At 45.5% G+C, this 19,266-nt stretch overlaps 1 protein-coding gene across 2 annotated transcripts in view; it reads right to left on the bottom strand.

The window, feature by feature from the left end:
* The window catches only part of Col26a1 (collagen type XXVI alpha 1 chain), a 134,238-nt gene that overhangs the window by 70,722 nt on the left and 44,250 nt on the right, over positions 1-19,266 (bottom strand). For both annotated transcript variants that reach the window (XM_041648844.1, XM_041648845.1), the window contains one exon: positions 15,670-15,767. In XM_041648844.1, the coding sequence (XP_041504778.1) occupies positions 15,670-15,767 (98 nt within the window). The remainder of the gene's footprint in view (positions 1-15,669; positions 15,768-19,266) is intronic.

Below are 19,266 nucleotides of genomic sequence, written 5' to 3'. Positions count from 1 at the left end.
ATAGTTGTGAGACTGGAAAAGTGCTTTTAACTGCTGAGCCATCTCTCCAGCCCAAGATGGAATCTTAATTAAGAAAATGCCTTCATAGGATAGGCCTGTGTGATATTTCGTTTGTGCTGTAACAAATAAAGCTTGCCTGAAGATCAGAACTAGTCACTAGTTAGCTACAGAGGCTAGGCAATGCTGACACACAGATTTAATCCCAGGATTTGGGAGACAGGCAGATGGGTCTCTGTGAGTTCAAGGCCACCCTGAGCTAAACGAGATTGAATCAGTCTAAAAGAGAAACAGAGCTCACACCTTTTATCCCAGCACTTGGGATACCACCCTTTTAATCCCAGCACTTGGGAGTTGGAGTCAGGAGTGATGTGACAAGAGCTCACAGCATTCAGTCTGAGGTTTCGGAGGGACAGGCAGCCCTGTCCTGCGGCCTGAGGTCTGGCCCTTTAGTCTGAGGATTCAGTAGAGATAAGAACTAGTGTCTGGCTGCTCTGCTTCTCTGATCTTTCATCTTTCACTTCCTAATATCTGACTCCGGGCTTTTATTATTAAGACCAATAGAGTCTACACTGCAGGCCTGTAGGCAAGACTGTGGGACATTCTCTCCATTGATGCCTGAGGTGGGAAGACCCAGCTCTTTGTTGGTGGTGCCGGCAATGGGCAGGTGGACCCAGACGGTATGAGAAGCAAGCTGAGCAAACCCTGAGGAGCAAACTAAGCTGCACTCTTCCATGACCTCAACATAAATTCATGCCCTCAGGTTCCTGCCCTAACTTCCCTAGACAATGGACCACAAGCTGTAAAGTGGGGGTAGGGGGAAAGACTTCCATAGCCGAGTGGCTTTTGGTCACAGTGTTTTATCACAGCAACAGCAACCCTAACTAAGACACATCTGTTGCATAATATATAGAGAGACGGGCATGGCAGTGCTTAGAATCTCAGCCTTGGGGGAGGCTGTGAGAGGGTTCTGGAGTTCAATGTCTGGGCTACACAGTGTTCCAGGACAGTCTGGGCTATAGAACCAGATGCTATCTCAAATAACATTCAGGGAGTTCTTGTGGGAACCAGGAACCACAACCCAAATCCATACCCTAAAATGCAGTGTTCGAGTCTCCCCAGAGGCCTCTGGAACATTTCAGCAGTTAGCCACCGGATGTAGGGGCCCGAGAACAGCAAGTGCTCTACCTTTAGGGCGGGTCTTTCTAATCAATTAGTCTAATCTAGAAGCCCCTCCTAGGCATGCCCAGAAGCTGTCTCCTGGGGATTCTAGATTCTGTGAAGCTACCAGTTTGATACCAGAAGGAAACATATTGCTGTTCATTTCTTTGTTGTGAGAATTCCTTCAGCCAATAGCCTTTAAGATACCAGTGCCTGACTCCTGACAAAATAAATGGTGTCCAAACTGGACAAGCAGGATACAAGCAAAAATGACCATAAAACCTTGCCAAGATGGGGTAAGACAGCTTTTCAAGTTTTCCTGCCTGTGAAAATGGTCTGTCAGGTACTCTAGGCCTTAGCCAAACTTGGTTGCCCCAATGTTGCAAATAAGACTTTGGGTGATTGTCCAGGTCGCCAGTTGTCTCTGTCATTTCTTGTACCTTTTGGAAGTTGCCATCCCAGGAGAAGCTTCAAGCTGAGACCCAAGTCATGGCCACATGCTGAGGGCTGCATGTCCTTGTGGTTTCTGAACCACCATAAGAGAAGAAGTCGGGGCTGAGAATATAGCTTGGTGGTAGAGCACTTGCCTAGCATGCATGAGGCCCTGGGTTCAATTCCAAGCACTGCAATAAATAATAGATGGATAGATAGATAGATAGATAGGATGGATAGATAGACAGACAGACAGACAGATGGAACTGGGAGGTAGCTCAGTTGGTAAAGTGCTTGCCAGGCAAATACAAAGATCGAGGTTCAGTCCCCACTACCTACGTAAAAGGCTTGGGCATGATGGTGCACGCTTATACTCCCAGTGCGGGGGATACAGAGACAGGTGGATCCTGGGGACTTCTGGTCAATCTGCCTACCTTAATCAATAACCCCAGGCCCCAGTGAGAGTCCTTTTCTCCAAAGACAAAGTAGATGGCTCCTGAGAGAGACTATCCGGCGTTAACTTCTGTCTTACACACACACACACACACACACACACACACGCACACACGCACACACACACGCGCGCGCACACACACACACACACACACACACACACACACACACGCACACACACGCGGGAATGGAAAGGATTTGCTTGGCTTCCTTTCCCCCAGGACATCTTGACACAGGACTCTATAAATAGAGTTTGAGATCAGCCTGGGATGTGTGGGACCCTGCCTCAAAAAGAAGGAAAAGAGGGAGGAGGAAGAGGAACTGTGGTTCTTTGAAGCTTGGGGTGGGGACACACACCTGCAGTCCCAGCATTCAGGAGGCTACGGCGGCAGGGTTTGAGTTGGACGCCAGCCTGGGTTACATAATGAGAGTCTACTTTAAAAAAAAATACTAGCTATGACAAAATACTATACCACAAAGGCCCTTCCTGTTGGACATGGGCAAGGTGTAAATCAGCGCAGAGCCCCTGAGGAGCGGCAGTGGCTTAGGGACACTGACATCCTCTGAACCTCACTGCCAACCCCAGGACATCCTTGTCTTCTGCTGAAGTCTCCATCCTGGCATGGGTTTGCTGGGCAGTGAGGACACACGCAGGGACACACCCGGAGTCCCCCTGCCCTGCCCTGCCCTGCTCACTCTCTGTGAAAAGCCCATTGCCAAGTACATGGCTGAGGGACGGGCTAAGACTTCTGGACGTGCAGACAGACCAGAAGCCACACAATGTGTTTCGTGAGCTGAACAAGAGCTTTCCAGAAAAAATCAGGCAGGTGACACGTGCAGGTTCATGTGCCACATGGGGCTCCATGGCGGCATGACTGGAGGAGAGCAAGGATCTGATAACAGAACTCCATCCTGTGCCTGGCCTGGTTCTGGGTGAGACGGGGATATCACAGGCTCAGGGTGAGATGTGGTTATCACAGGCTCAGGGTGAAATGGGGGATATCACAGGCTCAGGGTGAAATGGGGGTTATCACAGGCTCAGGGTGAAATGGGGGTTATCACAGGCTCAGCGTGAAATGGGGGTTATCACAGGCTCAGCATGAAATGGGGGTTATCACAGGCTCAGGGTGAGATGGGGGTTATCACAGGCTCAGCATGAAATGGGGGTTATCACAGGCTCAGGGTGAGATGTGGTTATCACAGGCTCAGCATGAAATGGGGGTTATCACAGGCTCAGAGTGAGATGGGGGTTATCATCACAGGCTTAGGGTGAAATGGGGTTATCACAGGCTCAGCATGGAATGGGGGTTATCACAGGCTCAGCATGAGATGGGGTTATCACAGGCTCAGGGTGAGATGGGGTTATCACAGGCTCAGCATGAAATGGGGGTTATCACAGGCTCAGAGTGAGATGGGGGTTATCATCACAGGCTCAGGGTGAGATGGGGTTATCACAGGCTCAGGGTGAGATGGAGGTGTCACAGGCTCAGGGTGAAATGGGGTTATCACAGGCTCAGAGTGAGATGGGGGTTATCATCACAGGCTTAGGGTGAAATGGGGTTATCACAGGCTCAGCATGAAATGGGGGTTATCACAGGCTCAGCATGAGATGGGGGTTATCACAGGCTCAGGGTGAGATGGGGTTATCACAGGCTCAGGGTGAGATGGGGTTATCACAGGCTCAGGGTGAGATGGGGTTATCACAGGCTCAGGGTGAGATGGGGTTATCACAGGCTCAGGGTGAGATGGGGATATCACAGGCTCAGGGTGAGATGGAGGTGTCACAGGCTCAGGGTGAAATGGGGTTATCACAGGCTCAACGTGAGATGGGGGTTATCACAGGCTCAGGGTGAGATGTGGTTATCACAGGCTCAGGGTGAGATGTGGTTATCACAGGCTCAGGGTGAAATGGGGTTATCACAGGCTCAGGGTGAGATGTGGTTATCACAGGCTCAGGGTGAGATGTGGTTATCACAGGCTCAGGGTGAGATGTGGTTATCACAGGCTCAGGGTGAAATGGGGTTATCACAGGCTCAGGGTGAGATGTGGTTATCACAGGCTCAGGGTGAGATGTGGTTATCACAGGCTCAGGGTGAAATGGGGTTATCACAGGCTCAGGGTGAGATGTGGTTATCACAGGCTCAGGGTGAAATGGGGTTATCACAGGCTCAGAGTGAGATGGGTTATCACAGGCTCAGGGTGAGATGGGGGTGTCACAGGCTCAGGGTGAGATGGGGGTGTCACAGGCTCAGCGTGAGATAAGAATATCACAGGCTCAGCGTGAGATGGGGATATCACAGGCTCCAGAGCTCTTCCACCAAGTCAGTGTCTATAGAATAAAGGCAGATGCAATGAGGCAACTGAGGCCTCAGCTCATCTCCCACTCCCATGCCTGCACACCCTCAAACTGGCCCTCTGTCCTCACCATGGCACAAAGTCTACCAGGGATGATAAAGAAGGAGGTGTCAGAAGTGGGTGTAGGAGGAGCTGGGGTCTTGACTCAGAGGCTAGACCAATTGCCACATAGCATGAGGACCTGAATTCGAATTCCCAGGATCCACATAAATACTGGGGGGGTGTGGCAGCCCCCCTGCAATTCTAGCCTGGGGATCCTTAGAGAAAGCCAGCTAGTGAGACTTGGTATATTATGGGCTGGCTCTGGGTTTGAGTGAGAGGCTCTGTTCGATGAACAAGGCGGAAGAAGGGTTGAATACGATTCCTGATATCAACCTTGGACCTCCACATACATACACACTTGCAAAGACACACAGATACATGCACATCGCATACACACATATGCACAAAAAAAAAAAAGAATTTAAACAAATGTTGTGGCAGCTGGGGGTGAGAGGCGGCTTCATCAGTAAAGTGCTATCATACAATTGTAAGGACCCAACTGTGATCCTGAAAATACACGTGAAAAGCCAGGTGTGGTGGGGTACATCTGGGATCCCAGCACTGGGGTGCAGAGACATGGCCTCATGGGTTGGAAAAGATTCTGGAGGGCCAGAGCCTGAGTCAGGGAAAGAAGGACAGGCTCACAAAAGGACAGAGAGCAAAGAGGAGGCAGTACTGAAGGTTATGGAGAGTCAAGCTGATTTTTGTAGTTTGAGTTTGAGGCACTGGGGACAGAGCTCAAGGCCTGGTCATACTCCTCACTGGGGGATTCTAGGCAGGGGCTCTACCACTGAGTCACACCTCAGCCCCTCACTGGGGGATTCTAGGCAGGGGCTCTACCACTGAACCACATCCCAGCCCCTCACTGGGGGATTCTAGGCAGGTGCTCCACCACTGAGCCACACCCCCAGCTCTGAAGATTCTTCTCTTGATGGTAAGAAACACTAATGGGAAGGAACTAGAGGGAAAGAGATATGAATTTTTTTAAAAAGATGTGTGGTAATATCCAGGAAATAGGATCCCGTGCAAATAAATAGAAGCCATAGGGCCAAGCCTGGAGTTTTGAAAACCCTACCCACCAATCTCTATCCCCTGTGGCTTCTGCAGTGTTTCAAACACACAGTTCTTTCCCAGCACTGAATCCTCTACTCAGCTGTCCAGGTGCATCTTGCAACCCTGCATCTGAGATATCATTGTGACGCATGCATCCAACACAGTGCCTGGAACCCTCTACATCTGCCATACATTTTAATAAGTGGCCATATTTTCCCAAGTCCCTCTTCAATGGCAGCCATGAAAGACAAGCCATAAAGACCTCCTAGATTCACTGGGAACCATTTCCCTAAAACCCTGAGCTCTGCAGATTGGCCAGGGTGGCCTCAGCCCCTCCCAGGAGAATTCCTTCTGGCTTTGAACCCTCTGCCATTCAAAATATAAACAGGCTAATACACAGAGCATATAAGCGGGGTGAAGGAGCAACCTCATTTGGACTCAAATCAATCAGCTCCACGCTCGAATGCACTGGCTAAACACCTCAGCCCCAGGCTTTCCTTGTCCCTAAAGAGACTCTGGGGATTTGTTTCCTGCCTTCCCAGGTTTATTTCCAGCTGGAAACAAAGAAAGGAAAAAAAAAAAAGAACAATTCCACACTTAGGTTCAATTTACCTCCTGCTGGTTGAGTCATTCAACTTGTTACAAGTCTTACAAATCCCTCAGACACTCTTGTCAGTTACTTTTCTGGTTGCCCTGACCAAATACCTGACAAGAAGCTCTTTAGGACAAGAGGGGTCTAGTGTGGGGTCCTTTTGTCTATGTGTTGCTTTTATTGGTAAATGAATAAAGAAACTGCTTGGCCTATAACATGAGAAACAGAAGGGCGGAGTCAGAGAGACGCCATGGAGCCGCCATCAGAGATAGACAAGCTGGCACTTTACCCAGTAAGCCATTGCCACGAGGCGATACACAGATTAATAGAGATAGGTTAGTTTAGGATATGAATTAGCCAGAAATACACTTTAACTATCGGCCAAACAGTATTCCAGATAATACACTTTCTGTGTGCTTATTTCGGGTCTAAGCTAGGCCCGGAAGAACAAGCAGCCTTCCTGCAACAGGGATCTGTTCTGGCTCATGGTTTCCAGCAACAGTCCCTGGAGGAGAGGAAGGCACAGTGGCAAGAAATGCCATGGTGGTAGGAGAATGTGCTGCTAGGAATCCCTGCCTCCTCCCTTCTTAGAGGAACAGGAAGCAGAGAGCAGACAGGAAGTGGGCTGCAAACTTGTTGCATTGCACTATCTCGGAGGCAAACAAGCACCTTCTTCACAGGACCATTGGCGTGCAAAGTCATCACAGCTGGGATTGGTGCAAAAAACAATATATACACATACACTTACATATAAATATATAGAGAGGGATTAATCTTACAAATCTTATACCTTAAGAAAAGCTGTTAAAGAGACAATATAAAACCAAAGGATTATGAGATTAATGGCAATAAAATGATCCTTAAATTTTTATTTTTCTTCTGTCCCATATCATGTGGCTCTTCTGACTTTAGACACGGATTTTGGATTTCACTTTAACAAACATGCCTAGGCTTTGAGGAGGAGAGAGCCACACTCCAACTCCAAAGCCAGTTTAATCTTTAACTGGACCGGGACTACAAAAGACCATTTGCATTATATGTCTGTAGAGAATAGCAGAAACAAACATTTGGGAAGATTTAAGAAATTTTATCCTGTTGGAAATGTGATACACCAATAGGCCAATTTACTCTTTTTCTTGAGACACTTTTTTCTGGAGATTTGTCCTTTTTCTTCAGATGTCTCATTTATTCAGTGGTCTTCAGATTCCTTAGCTGGATGCCTTGCTTCTCCTAAAAAGACAGAAACAAAACCCTTCCCCAACACTAATTTTGAGGAGATTTTCTTTTGACAAGTTACATCTGATCAAATAAAAAGCCTTTGTTAGTTTTATAGGTTAGTTTAGATTAAATGACCATGATGTTTGATGAACTATCATCATCTCTTCTAATTAAAAGGTGTCTCTTGTTCAAATCGAATCTTTATCAATTTTGATGGTATCCATACTTTTTCTTCTCCTGTGGAAACAAAAGTAAAACCCCTTCCCCAACAGAGCACATTTCCTGGTTTCCATTCTGAGGTAAGTACATCTTTAAAGTATATTGACTGATTTAATTCTGTAGTTTTTCTACTATCGATGTCTCTCTGCAACTGTTGTTCCTGTCTCATTTGCATTCAAAAATTAATAAAGCATTATGCAGTTTATTCTAGGGGTTGTTATCATCCCTTTCTGTTTATTTAACATATCCTTTAGAATTCAACTTGATATTTCTCTAACTGCCTGGCCTATAGGATTGTGTGGTATATCTATAATATGCTTTATAATATAATAAGCAAAAAACTGCTCCATTTTCTTAGAGACATACCCGAGAGCATTGTCTGTCTTTATTTGTACAGGTATATTCATGATGGCCATAACTTCTAATAAATGTGTGATTACTGAATCAGCCTTTTCTGAATTCAAAGCAGTGCACATATTTTATTTATCCAAATTTTACAAAATGGAACACATCCATCTGCCAGATTTCATTCCTTAGAGTACCCTTTGGGTTACTTCCTGCAGGTAGTGGTGTTTGGTCATATAAAGAACAAGTAGGGCATTTTCTTATAATTTCCTTGGTTTGTTGCCTCGTAATGGAAAAGTCTTTTTGTAAACCTTTGCTATTGACATGATGCTTTTTTATGAAATTCTGAGGCCTTCGGCACATTTCCAATCAATAATTGATCAATTTCTGCATTACCTTGTGCTAGAGGACCTGGTAGACCCGTATGGGATCAGATGTGTGTTATGGATATGGGATGATTACTACTCCTGATTGAATCTTGTAACTGAGTAAATAATTAAGTCAATTCTGTATCATCTGGTATAAATTCAGTGGTTCCGATATGCAAAACAACTCTTTCTGCCTATTGCAAATAGGTAATTGTGTTAAGAAGCTCTTTAAAATCCCTTAGTACCATAAGAATAGAATATAATTCTGACTTTTGGACAGAATCATAAGGGCTTTGATCTGCTTTACTTAGTTTTTTTGATTTTTAACCTGCCTTTCCTGGTTTATTTGCATCAGGATAGAATGTTGGGGTTCCAGTTATTGGTGTGCCCCATACAATGTAAGGAAGGATCCAGTTAGTTCTCTTTATAAGTTGGATTCTCTTACTTTTGGGATAAACTTTCCCAAAAAATAACTATAAGCTCTTTGCCGGGGGTCACTTTCCTCCCATAACTTGTCAATTTCATCATTATTAAAAGATACTATAATTTCTGCTGGGTCTATTCCTACTAATTGACAAAGTCTCAATTTTCCTTTTAGAATTAACTCAGAGACCTTTTCCACATACGTTTTTAATATTTAATTTTTTACTCAGTTTATGTGGTAAAAAGATCCATTCTAAGATAATATATTCCCTCTACATTAAAATTCCTGTAGGGGAATGTTAGGAGGGTAATGACCAGAATGTAGTTAAGATTCGGATCCATGGGATCCACATGTGCCTTCTGTAATTTCTCTTCAATCAAAGTCAATTCTCTCTCAGCTTCAGTGATAATTCCCTGGGACTATTTATGTCCTTGTCACCATCTGAGGTTTTGTTTAAATTAATCAGATCATCAGGACCTATCCCAATAGTATGCCATAGATGGAAAATCCTAGCAATCTTTGGAAGTCATTAAGAGTCTGCCATCGATCTTTCCTAATTTGCATCTTTTGGGATCTAATTTTCTGTAAACCTATTTTATAATCTAAATAATTAATATAATCTCCTTTTTGTAATTTTTCAGCAGCAATTTGTAATCCCCAACAAGGCAAATTTTTCTTTAATCTTTCAAACATTTTTCTAAAGTATCTACATTTGAATAAGATAGCAACATGTCATCCATGTAATGGTAAACTATAGATTCAGGAAATTGCTTATGTATCATTTCCAATCGCTGACTTACAAAATATTAGCACAGGTTGGGGCTATTTAACATTCCCTGTGGGTAATCTTCCATTGATATCTTTTAGCAGACTGAGATTTATTATAAGTAGGCACTGTGAAGGCAAATTTTTCTCTGTCTTTTTTGTTATTGTTGTTGTAAAAGTCTAATGAAGAAACTATCTTTTAAATCAATAACTATAGGAGGCCACCATTTAGGCAACAGGGAAGGTAAAGGGTAAAGAAATGTCAGACTGTAGAGAGCCCATTGGCTGAATCACCTTATTAACAGCTCTTAGATCTGCTACCATTCTCCAGATCTCTTTTTCACAACAAATACAGGAGAATTCCAAGGGCTGGTTGGTTCTTAAATATGCTGAGCATCTAGTTGCTCCTGTACCAGCTATTCTAAATCCTGCAGTTTCTTTATTGTTAAAGGCAATTGCTTTAACCCATATAGTTCTTCTGTCAGCCATTTTAAAGGTAGGGCTGTTGGTGCCTTTGGAAGCTCAGCAGCTGTTGTGCCCGGTTCTTGTACAACCTGAATGGTCAGTGACTGTTCTTTATAAAACTTTCTAATATTTTTTCCAGAAATATACATTAATTTGTGGCTTGTTTCTAAGATTGGGGGAATGATAATTAATCTAAGTTTTCCATTGCTATAAAAAAATCACATCCCCAAAAATTCATGGCTATGTTAGCTACACATGGCTTTCATATCTGTCTCCGTCTTTCTGGCCCTATACATTTGGCCAACCTTGCGTTCTGCTTTACCCCAGACAAAATTCAAATCCCTAAAAATTGAACATTTACATTCTGAAGGGATCGATTTGGATGCTAAGATTCTGATGAAATTATTGTTACATGCACACTTGTGTCTACCAGACCTTCATGACAATGACATTTATTCATATTTTTAATTTTGGTCTTTGTTCATGTATAAAGTTTGCCAAAATACTCACTTTATTGTTCCTCCTGAAGTTTTTGTTTTATCTTCTATAGCTGCTCTATTATCTAGAGAGGTATGGTTTCTTACACTAGTCATTAGGTTCTTTCATTGCTCTGGGAAGGAGTTTCCTCTTTTGTGGCAGGAAATGATTTGGTCTAGGGGCCTGCAAGAGGCCTCTCATGGAGTTCCCCGATGCAAAAGAGTACCATGAATATTCCTTGTTGGCCTATATTCATTAGTCCAATACCTGCCTTCACTACACCTTCCATATAATCCAGAAGGGAGGGGTGTTCTGAACAGACTATTCTTATAAAAAGCATTGTTTCTAGGAGAGCCCTGTCTACAGTCCCTTTAATGGTGATGTTGCTTGCCACAGTTATAACACTTGACATTTCAATTTTTCCTCAAACCTCTGGAAATCACCTCTCTACCCATGCATCATCACGGTCATGAGATTCAGTATTAATTGTATCTCGGACCCATTCCTCCAAAGGTACTGACTTTCCCTTTACCAGCCTAATTATCCTTTTTGCATAGAAAATTGACATTTTCAAAAGCCAGAGATTCAATTATTATTTGCCTAGTTTCTAAATTTGATATCATTCTATTTACTGCTGACGTCAATCTTTGTAAGAAATCCACGAAGGCTTCCTTTGGGCCCTGAATAACTTTAGAAATGACTCGATTTTTCTTTCCTATTTCTCCAGTTCTTGCCAAGTATTCAAAGCTGCTGTGTGGCATAAATCCAGGGTGTGGTCATCATATACAGCTTTCCTTTCTATGGTAATATAATCTCCTTCTCGAGAATTTGATCTTGGGAGATTTCCCTACCTCTAGTTTACTCCATTGTTCAATAGTCTCAGCCTCTTCTCTGAACCAGATGCTCCATTGTAATTGTGGACCAGGCTCTAAAACAGCTTTAACCAACTCTATCCAGTTGTTAGGAATAATTCTATCACAAACTGCCAGAGTTTAACATTTGCTTCACAAAAGGTGAACACAAGCCTCATGAGACTGTTGCTTCCCTGAATCTCCTTAAATCTAACACTGGCACAGGAGTCCAGTTAGCTGTAACAGAACCCCTGCCATTTGGTAATTCCTGTAAGGTTACAGGATATATTAAAGTTGGTTGTCTGAAAACCTTAGGCTGTTCCTCTCTATTCTTACAATGCAATGCTGAAATTGGGTCTCCATTAAATTCCTCTGTCTGGATTTGAATATTTCTGGGATCTTTTTTATTAGGTTTTTCTAAAGCCTGTATCTTAGCACCAAGATTAACCAGCTTTTTTAGTGATAAGACAAAAATGATAAAGCTGCTAATATTTTCAATTGACATTACATAAATCCCATCTAAATTAGATATTATCTCAATTAATTGTTCCATTTTCAAACTATCTAGTATATTATCATACAGAGACCCAAACCCCTCCATTATAATGTTTTTCCCATTTTTTAATATAGGGAAAAACTCTCTCTTTTAACTAATTCCTTCTTCCTTTAAGAATTTCCAATTGCCTTACCAAATCTGCTAACAATATTGATGAAGATATAAGGCTTATTGCTGCTGCATAGAACAGTTAAAAACCTGATTGGATTTCAAGGTAGTTATCTAGTTTGGTAGCAGCCCATGAAGGGAGTTCAGAGAGAGCCCTCAACCCACCCTGGAGAGAGAGGGAGAAAGAGCTGGTTGTCTGAAAAACTCACAAGGCATTGAGAGGTTTGGGGAAAGAAGAAAAGAAAGCCTGACCAGGTGGGGCTCCAGCCCCACCCACAGCTCTGGCCTGTGCCAGTGACTAAAATGTCTCAGGCAAACTTTTTTTTTTCATACTCCAAACATTGGGTGTCAAATGTAGCATGAATAATAAAAACTCAGAGACAGATAATGGGATTCAGCCTGAAGACCAGGAAAGCAAATCAGCCAGCCATTGGCTCTTACCTCTACCTCAGTCTTAAATGGGGATCCTGCCTCCAGGAATCTCAGAATGAGACTGTGTCTGAGAGCTGTCTCCTCCCTAGGGCTGGGATTAAAGGCGTGCACCACTACTGCCTGGTTTCTATGGCAACTAGTGTGGCTACCAGGATTAAAGATGTGTGTCACCACTGCCTGGTCTGTGTGGTTGACCACTGTGGCTGTTTTACTCTCTGATCTCCAGGCAAGTTTTATTTATTAAAATACAAATGAAATAGCACTACATGTAAGAGATGTGTATAGCAATGTGCCTGAAACTCCACCACTGGAGAAGCAGAGACAGGGATCGCTGGGGCTCACTGAGCAGTAAATCTAACAGAAACAATGAGCTGCAGGTTTGGTGACAGACCCTGGCTCAGAAATAAGGCAGAGAAAACCTGGGGAGGACCCCTGGAATCAGTCTCTGGCTTACGCATATGTACACCATGTCATCCATTTTTGGATGTGAGAGGAAGCACAGACCAATTGTCCCTCAGAGCCTGGCTGGTTTTACTCAACATGAACTTCTGCTCCCCAATCATTTCCCAAAAAAATGACACAATTTCATTCTCCCTTGTGGCTCAATAAAAGTCCCTGTGTGTACAGGCGCACCTTCTCCATCCCCTCATCTACTGTGTGTACAGGCGCATCTTCTCCATCCATTCATCTACTGTGTGCACAGGCGCATCTTCTCCATCCCCTCATCTACTGTGTGCACAGGCGCACCTTCTCCATACCCTCATCTACTGTGTGTACAGGCGCATCTTCTCCATCCCCTCATCTACTGTGTGTACAGGCGCATCTTCTCCCTCCGCTGCTCATCTCCTGGTGGGCACTAGGTAGACTCCAGAACAATGCCAATATTGTCTCAACTCAGAATCAACCGTGTCACCTCCTCCAAGGCTCAGGGAACACCGCCGGGGAAGGGACAGAAAGAAAGAAAAAGTTGGAGGGAGGTGGGGAGTGTCCCAGAATTCTGTCTTGTAGGCATGACACAGCATCAGGACTCAGACTCTCGGCAGCAGTCAGGTGTGAAGAGGCCCACTCTAGACTGGGCCATCAAGACCCCTTCCTGGAGGAGGGAGGGACTCAGGAGGCTCCACCCTCCCTGAAGATCTCTAGTCAGTGTGGTTGCTGGGGGGAAGGAGAGGCATTTTCTTCTGTGTTGTAGCCACTAGTGAGTTGTCCATGCCCCTGTAAGTACCCCTTACCATGTTCTTGTAAGCAACCTTAAGGAAACTCATTGAATCCCCAAGCCAGCAAACAAATAAGTACATAACAGCAGAAGACAGAAAGATAGCTGGAGCTCGTAGGCTTCTGGTCAAACCCAGTCAAGAACACATGAGCTGAGCCTCAGATTCAGGGAGAGACCCTGCCTCAAAAGAGCAGGTGGAGAGGGCTGGAGAGATGGCTCGGCAGGTAAGAGCACTGGCTGCTCTTGCAGAGGACCTGGGTTCAGTTCCCAGCACCCACATGGCAGCTCTCCAAAATCTAGAACTCCAGTTCCAGAGGATCTGCTGCTCATTCCTGGGCTCTGTGGGCACCGAGTATGCACACGATGCCCAGACATACATTCAAGCAAAACACCATACACATTAAAGAAAAATCAAAAAAAAAAAAAAGTTTTAAGGTAAGAGAGCGGTAGAGGGTGCCCAGTGCCCTCTTTAGACCTCCACACTTACACACAGGCAATGCACCCCACATACATGTGGACAGAGAGAGAGAGAACTAAATAAACATTTGTGCATTATAAGTATATGGGAAATTTGCTTTATTTTAAAAAATATATGTTTATAGGAATGCCATGAAAAAATTGGAAATAACTCAAATATCTTATAATAGGAGTTCAGTTATAGATGGTGTGTGCTCCTGTCTCCCCGAACCACTGAAAAAGGCATTATAGAAGACCTGTCCACAAGAAGGCATGGCCTTGAATGATTGTTCCATAAGCACAAAAAAGGTCTTGAGGTTTGCTGTTGTTGCCGCTTTTTGGTTCTATTTTAATTTTTTGCCAAAGGGAGACTCGAGGCTACTTTGAAAGAGGCATTCTAGGCGTTTCTATCTTCAACACTGAGCGTAAATAGGTGCTTTGTGATTTATAACAGGACAGTGCCCAAATATACTCTTCATAAATTTAAAATGTCAAACATGCACTTGAGGGGCTGGAGGGATCCCAAGCCTTGGCCTGAGGAACACTAAGCTGGGTGTGCTGCTTGCACTGGCTGCCATCTCCACACTGGAGAGCTGGAGACTGGGACCCATTGCTCAACCAACCAGCCTACCTTAATCAGTGAGTCCCAGGTTCCAGTGAGGAACCTTGTCTCAAAATGATGAGGTTGATGGTTCCAGGATCAACTTCTGACCTTCACAATATTCACACAGTCATGTGTACCTACATAGTCTTTTGTGTGTGTGTGATTATCATATATTAACATATAATATACATACGTATTAATATATGTAACATAATTTATTATAGATAACATAATGTGTATATTATATATATTTATAGCACCATGTGTTGTGGGAATATTTGTTCACTATGTGAAAATGTGCTGCTGTGATTGGTGTAATAAAACGCTGAACAGCCAATAGCTAGCCAGAAAGTATAGGCGGGACTTCTGGGCAGAAAGAGAACTCTGGGGAAGAAGGTGGAGCTGCCAGCCAGACACAGAGGTAGCAGCAGTATGGAGAGATGAGGTAAAGAGCTATGCAACAGAATGTAAATTAAAATAAATGGGTCAAGGTAAGTTGGTGGAACAAGCCTAAGCTAAGGACATGCTTTCATAATTAATAATAAGTCTCTGTGTCGTTATTTGGGAGCTGGCGGTACAGAGAAAGAGTCTTTGCACATGTGGGCACCAGAGCCAGGCTGTGCCAGGGCCCTGAGGCATTGGGAAGGAAGGACTGAGCCTGGCCCGTCTATCCATTTTTTCCACTGAAACTGAGGGAAGCCAGGCACAGCTTGGCACCCTGGCATCTGCCTGATTGTACCCAGTTAAACTTTTATCTGTATTGGTTTGGCCACGAACAACTAGTAGTACCTGCCCCAGTTCTGAGTGTGTCAGAGCCAGAAGAAGAAGAAACTGGCTACCACTCATGAGGCTCCCCCATCACCCAGTCAACCAAGACAAATAGGAACCCATGTCACGACCCACAAACATGGCGGACCTCGGCACCCAGAGCACTGGGCTCGGGGATCTTTCAGAAAATAAAGAACTGCATTCTCAAAGTCTGTAGAAAGGGGAGAAGCTGGCACAGGGCAGTTGGGGGGATGAGGACAGAAACACCACCGCCCCTCCAGCCTAGATGACGGGACCTCATCCCCTACTTACCCTCTTCACAGTTGCTCCCAGTAAACCCAGGGCAACACCTCCACTCCAGCGCAGTCACCGTGCGGTAGGAAACCCGGTAGGTCGGTCTGATGAGAGTTCTGTAACTAACACAAGGACGAGGTCAGTGGGGATGCACTCCTGCCTGTCCACCCCAGACTGGCTGCTGAAGGTACTGTGCCTGCTTAGTGTTCAGGTGGTCACCAGGACAGTGGACATGTCACCCAGGCTTTGTGCTCATTGACTGTGGTTCTAGACAAATCACCAGCCCTGGAAACCAGGTAGGGATCAGAGACCCTTCCAGACCACTCTGCTTCCTCAAAACCCATCATTGGAGGATGCTAGCCAGGCACTCTAACACCCTGAAATAAGCCCTCATCCCCACCCCACCCCACCCCAGCCCCTCACTGGGAGATTCTAGACAGGGGCTCTACCACTGAGCCACACCCCAGCCCCTCACTGGGGGATTCTAGGCAGGGGCTCTACCACTGAGTCACACCCCAGCCCCTCACTGGGGGATTCTAGGCAGGGGCTCTACCACTGAGCCACACCCCAGCCCCTCACTAGGGGATTCTAGGCAGGGGCTCTACCACTGAGTCACACCCCAGCCCCTCACTGAGGATTCTAGGCAGGGGCTCTCCCACTAAACACCCTCAGCTCTCTCTTTAAGACAAGGTCTTACTAAGCTGCCTAGGCTGGCCTTGAACATATTCTGTATCTTCCTAGCCTTGAACACGCAATCTTCTGGTCTCTGCCCCTGAGTATCTGGATTGCTCATTTTACTGGCTGGGTTTTGTGTGTCAACTTGACACAAGCTGGAGTCATCAGAGGAAGGAGTCTCAATTGGGGAAATAACTTGATGAGATCCAGCTGTAAGGTGTTTTCTCATTTAGTGATCAATGCAGGAGGGCCCAGCCCATGGTGGGTAGAGCCATCCCTAGGCTGCTGGTCCTGGGTTCTATAAGAAAGCAGGCTGAGTAAGCCATGGGAAGCAAGCCAGTAAGCTTGCTCCGTGGCCTCTGCATCAGCTCCTGCCTCCAGGTCCCAGCCCTGCTTGAGTTCCTGTTCTGACTTCCTCCAAGAAACCCCTTCCTTCCCAACTTGCTTTTTGGTGGCCGTGTTTTGTAGCAGCAGTAGTGACCCAGGCATGTCCCACAGAACCTGCTCATCCCTTCCTTTCTCTAGCTCTCCAAATACATCTACTTGTTGAGGAGAGATATCTTAAATTCTTGAGTCGTCCTGGAGTTGTACTGTGGGCACAGCAGATGCCCACCCTGAGCAAATGCATTTCGATTAAAACTCAGACAGCCGCGGAAGACAGTTGAAGCTACTAGACACATGAAGAAGGTGAAAAGCAGGGCTGAGGGAAGGAACAGCCTCGTGGGTAAAGTGCTTGCCTTGCACATATAAGATATGAGTTTGATCTGCAGAACCCATATTCAAAAGCCCAGTGTTGTAGTGTGTGCTCATGATCCCAGCTCTCAGTGGAGACAGGAGAATTCCCCAGGCTTGCTAGCCAACCGGTCTACCCAAATCCGTGAGCTCCAGGTGGAGTTTTGCCAAGTGAGGTTGAGGGGCTGGTGTAAAGGTGTGAAGGGTAAATAGGTATTTCCTGCCAGGCTGTTGGCCTGAATTTAACCCCCTAGACTCGCACAGGAAGTAGAGAACCAACTCCCAGTCTCTGCCGCTGCGAGTGCACTGTGCATACATGCATGTATGTGTATGCACACTCGAGAATACGCACACGCGCATGCACACACACACACAAAGAAAGGTTAAAAATGAAAGCTCAGTGTTATGGTGCCCACCTGTGATCCCCCGTGCCTGGGGAGGCTGAGACTGAAGGACCTCATTTCTAAGGCCAGCCTAGGCTATTCACAGTGGGACCCTGCCTCGAAAAAAACACCTATATGGTCAAAGATCACAAGTCCGGGTTCATGTGCGTCACTTCAGCCCACTCCCCAAACACGTCTGCACCAATCCCCCTTTCACGGAAGGCTACATGACTTCACCAACACTTAAATCCACTGACACAGGGTGACTCAGCTGGCAAACGGAGAGATGACGAATTAATTGGTAGCAGCATCTGGAGCTATTCTGTTGACAGGAAAACACACAAATCACGGCCGTTTCTAAAATTGGATTTCAGAAATAGAGCTTGGCTTGTGGGAATTCTTGAGCGTCCCCTCCAAGTTATGTTTTAGCAGCACTTCAGGGCTTCGTTACAAGCCCCTGCTTTCGTTGGGGTGGGACAGCCCCTTCTACAGACTGTGACACACACTGCCCCTCCCTCGCCCAGCCTCTGAGCACCTCAGAGGTACTCCATCCAGTCCAGGTTTTAAGTGATGATGCTGGTCAGAATCCAAGTACCGGACTGGAGGGATGGCTTAGCAGGTAAGGTGCTCGCTGTCCAAGCATGAGAACCTGAGTTCAAATCCCCAGCACTGGGCTGGAGAGATGGCTAAGTGGTCAAGAGCACTGACTGCTCTTCCACAGGTTGTTCAGTTCCCAGCAACCACATGGTGGCTCACAGCCATCTACAATGAGACCTGGCACCCCCTTCTGGCTTGTGGGCACACATGGAAGGAATGCTGTACACATAATAAATAAATAAATATTTTTTAAAAAATCCCCAGCACTCATGTAAAAATGCCGGATGTGGCGGCATGCATCTGTCATCCCAGAATGGGGGAGGTAGAGATAGGAGGACACTTGAAGTTCACTGGCCAGCCAGTCTAACCTACTTGCGAGTTCCAAGCCAGTGACAGACCCTGTCTCAAAGTAAGTAGCCAGAGGGCTGGAGAGATGGCTCAGTTGTTAAGAGTATTTGTTGCTCTTACAGAGAACCCAGGTTCATTTCCCAGCACCCGGCTCACAGCCGTAACTCCGATTCCAGGGGATCAGGATCAGACTCCCTCTTCTGGACTCTGAGGCTGCATACACATGGTGCACATATACACATGCAAGCAAAGCACTTGTATACACGAAATAAAATACCTTTTAACATTGTTCTGAGGGGCTTTCGGGTGCCTCAGTGATTAAAAATATGTACTGCTCTTCCAGAAGACCCGAGTTTGATTCCAGGTACCCACACTGGGCAGCTCACAACTGCCTGTAACCCAGCTCTGGGGACTCAATGCCTCTGGTCTCCGCAGGCACCTGAACTCACATGGACATACCTATACACTCAGACACACACCATACACTTAGTTAAAAACAATTTTAAAGCCAGGCAGTGGTGGCACACACCTCTAATTTCAGCACCCAGGAGGCAGAGGCAGGTGGTCTACAGAGCTAGTTCCAGGACCGGTTCCAAAGCTACAGAGAAACCCTGCCTTGAAGAGGAATCTAAAATGGCTGAAAGACACTTAAGGAAATGTTCAACATCCTTAGCCATCAGAGAAATGCAAATCAAAACAACTCTGAGATTCCATCTTACACCTGTAAGAATGGCCAAGATCAAAAACATTGATGACAACTTGTGCTGGAGAGGTTGTGGGGAAAAGGGAACACTTCTGCATTGCTGGTGGGAGTACAAACTGGTACAACCCCTTTGGATATCAGTATGGTGATTTCTCAGAAAATTAGGAAACAACCTAT

This window comes from Microtus oregoni, unplaced genomic scaffold (assembly GCF_018167655.1).
Source record: "Microtus oregoni isolate MIOR12 unplaced genomic scaffold, Mior012 000003F_ref0000135, whole genome shotgun sequence".
Taxonomy (NCBI): Eukaryota; Metazoa; Chordata; class Mammalia; order Rodentia; family Cricetidae; genus Microtus; species Microtus oregoni.
Note: the sequence above shows the minus strand (reverse complement) of the source record. Positions and strands in the feature narration are given on the sequence as shown.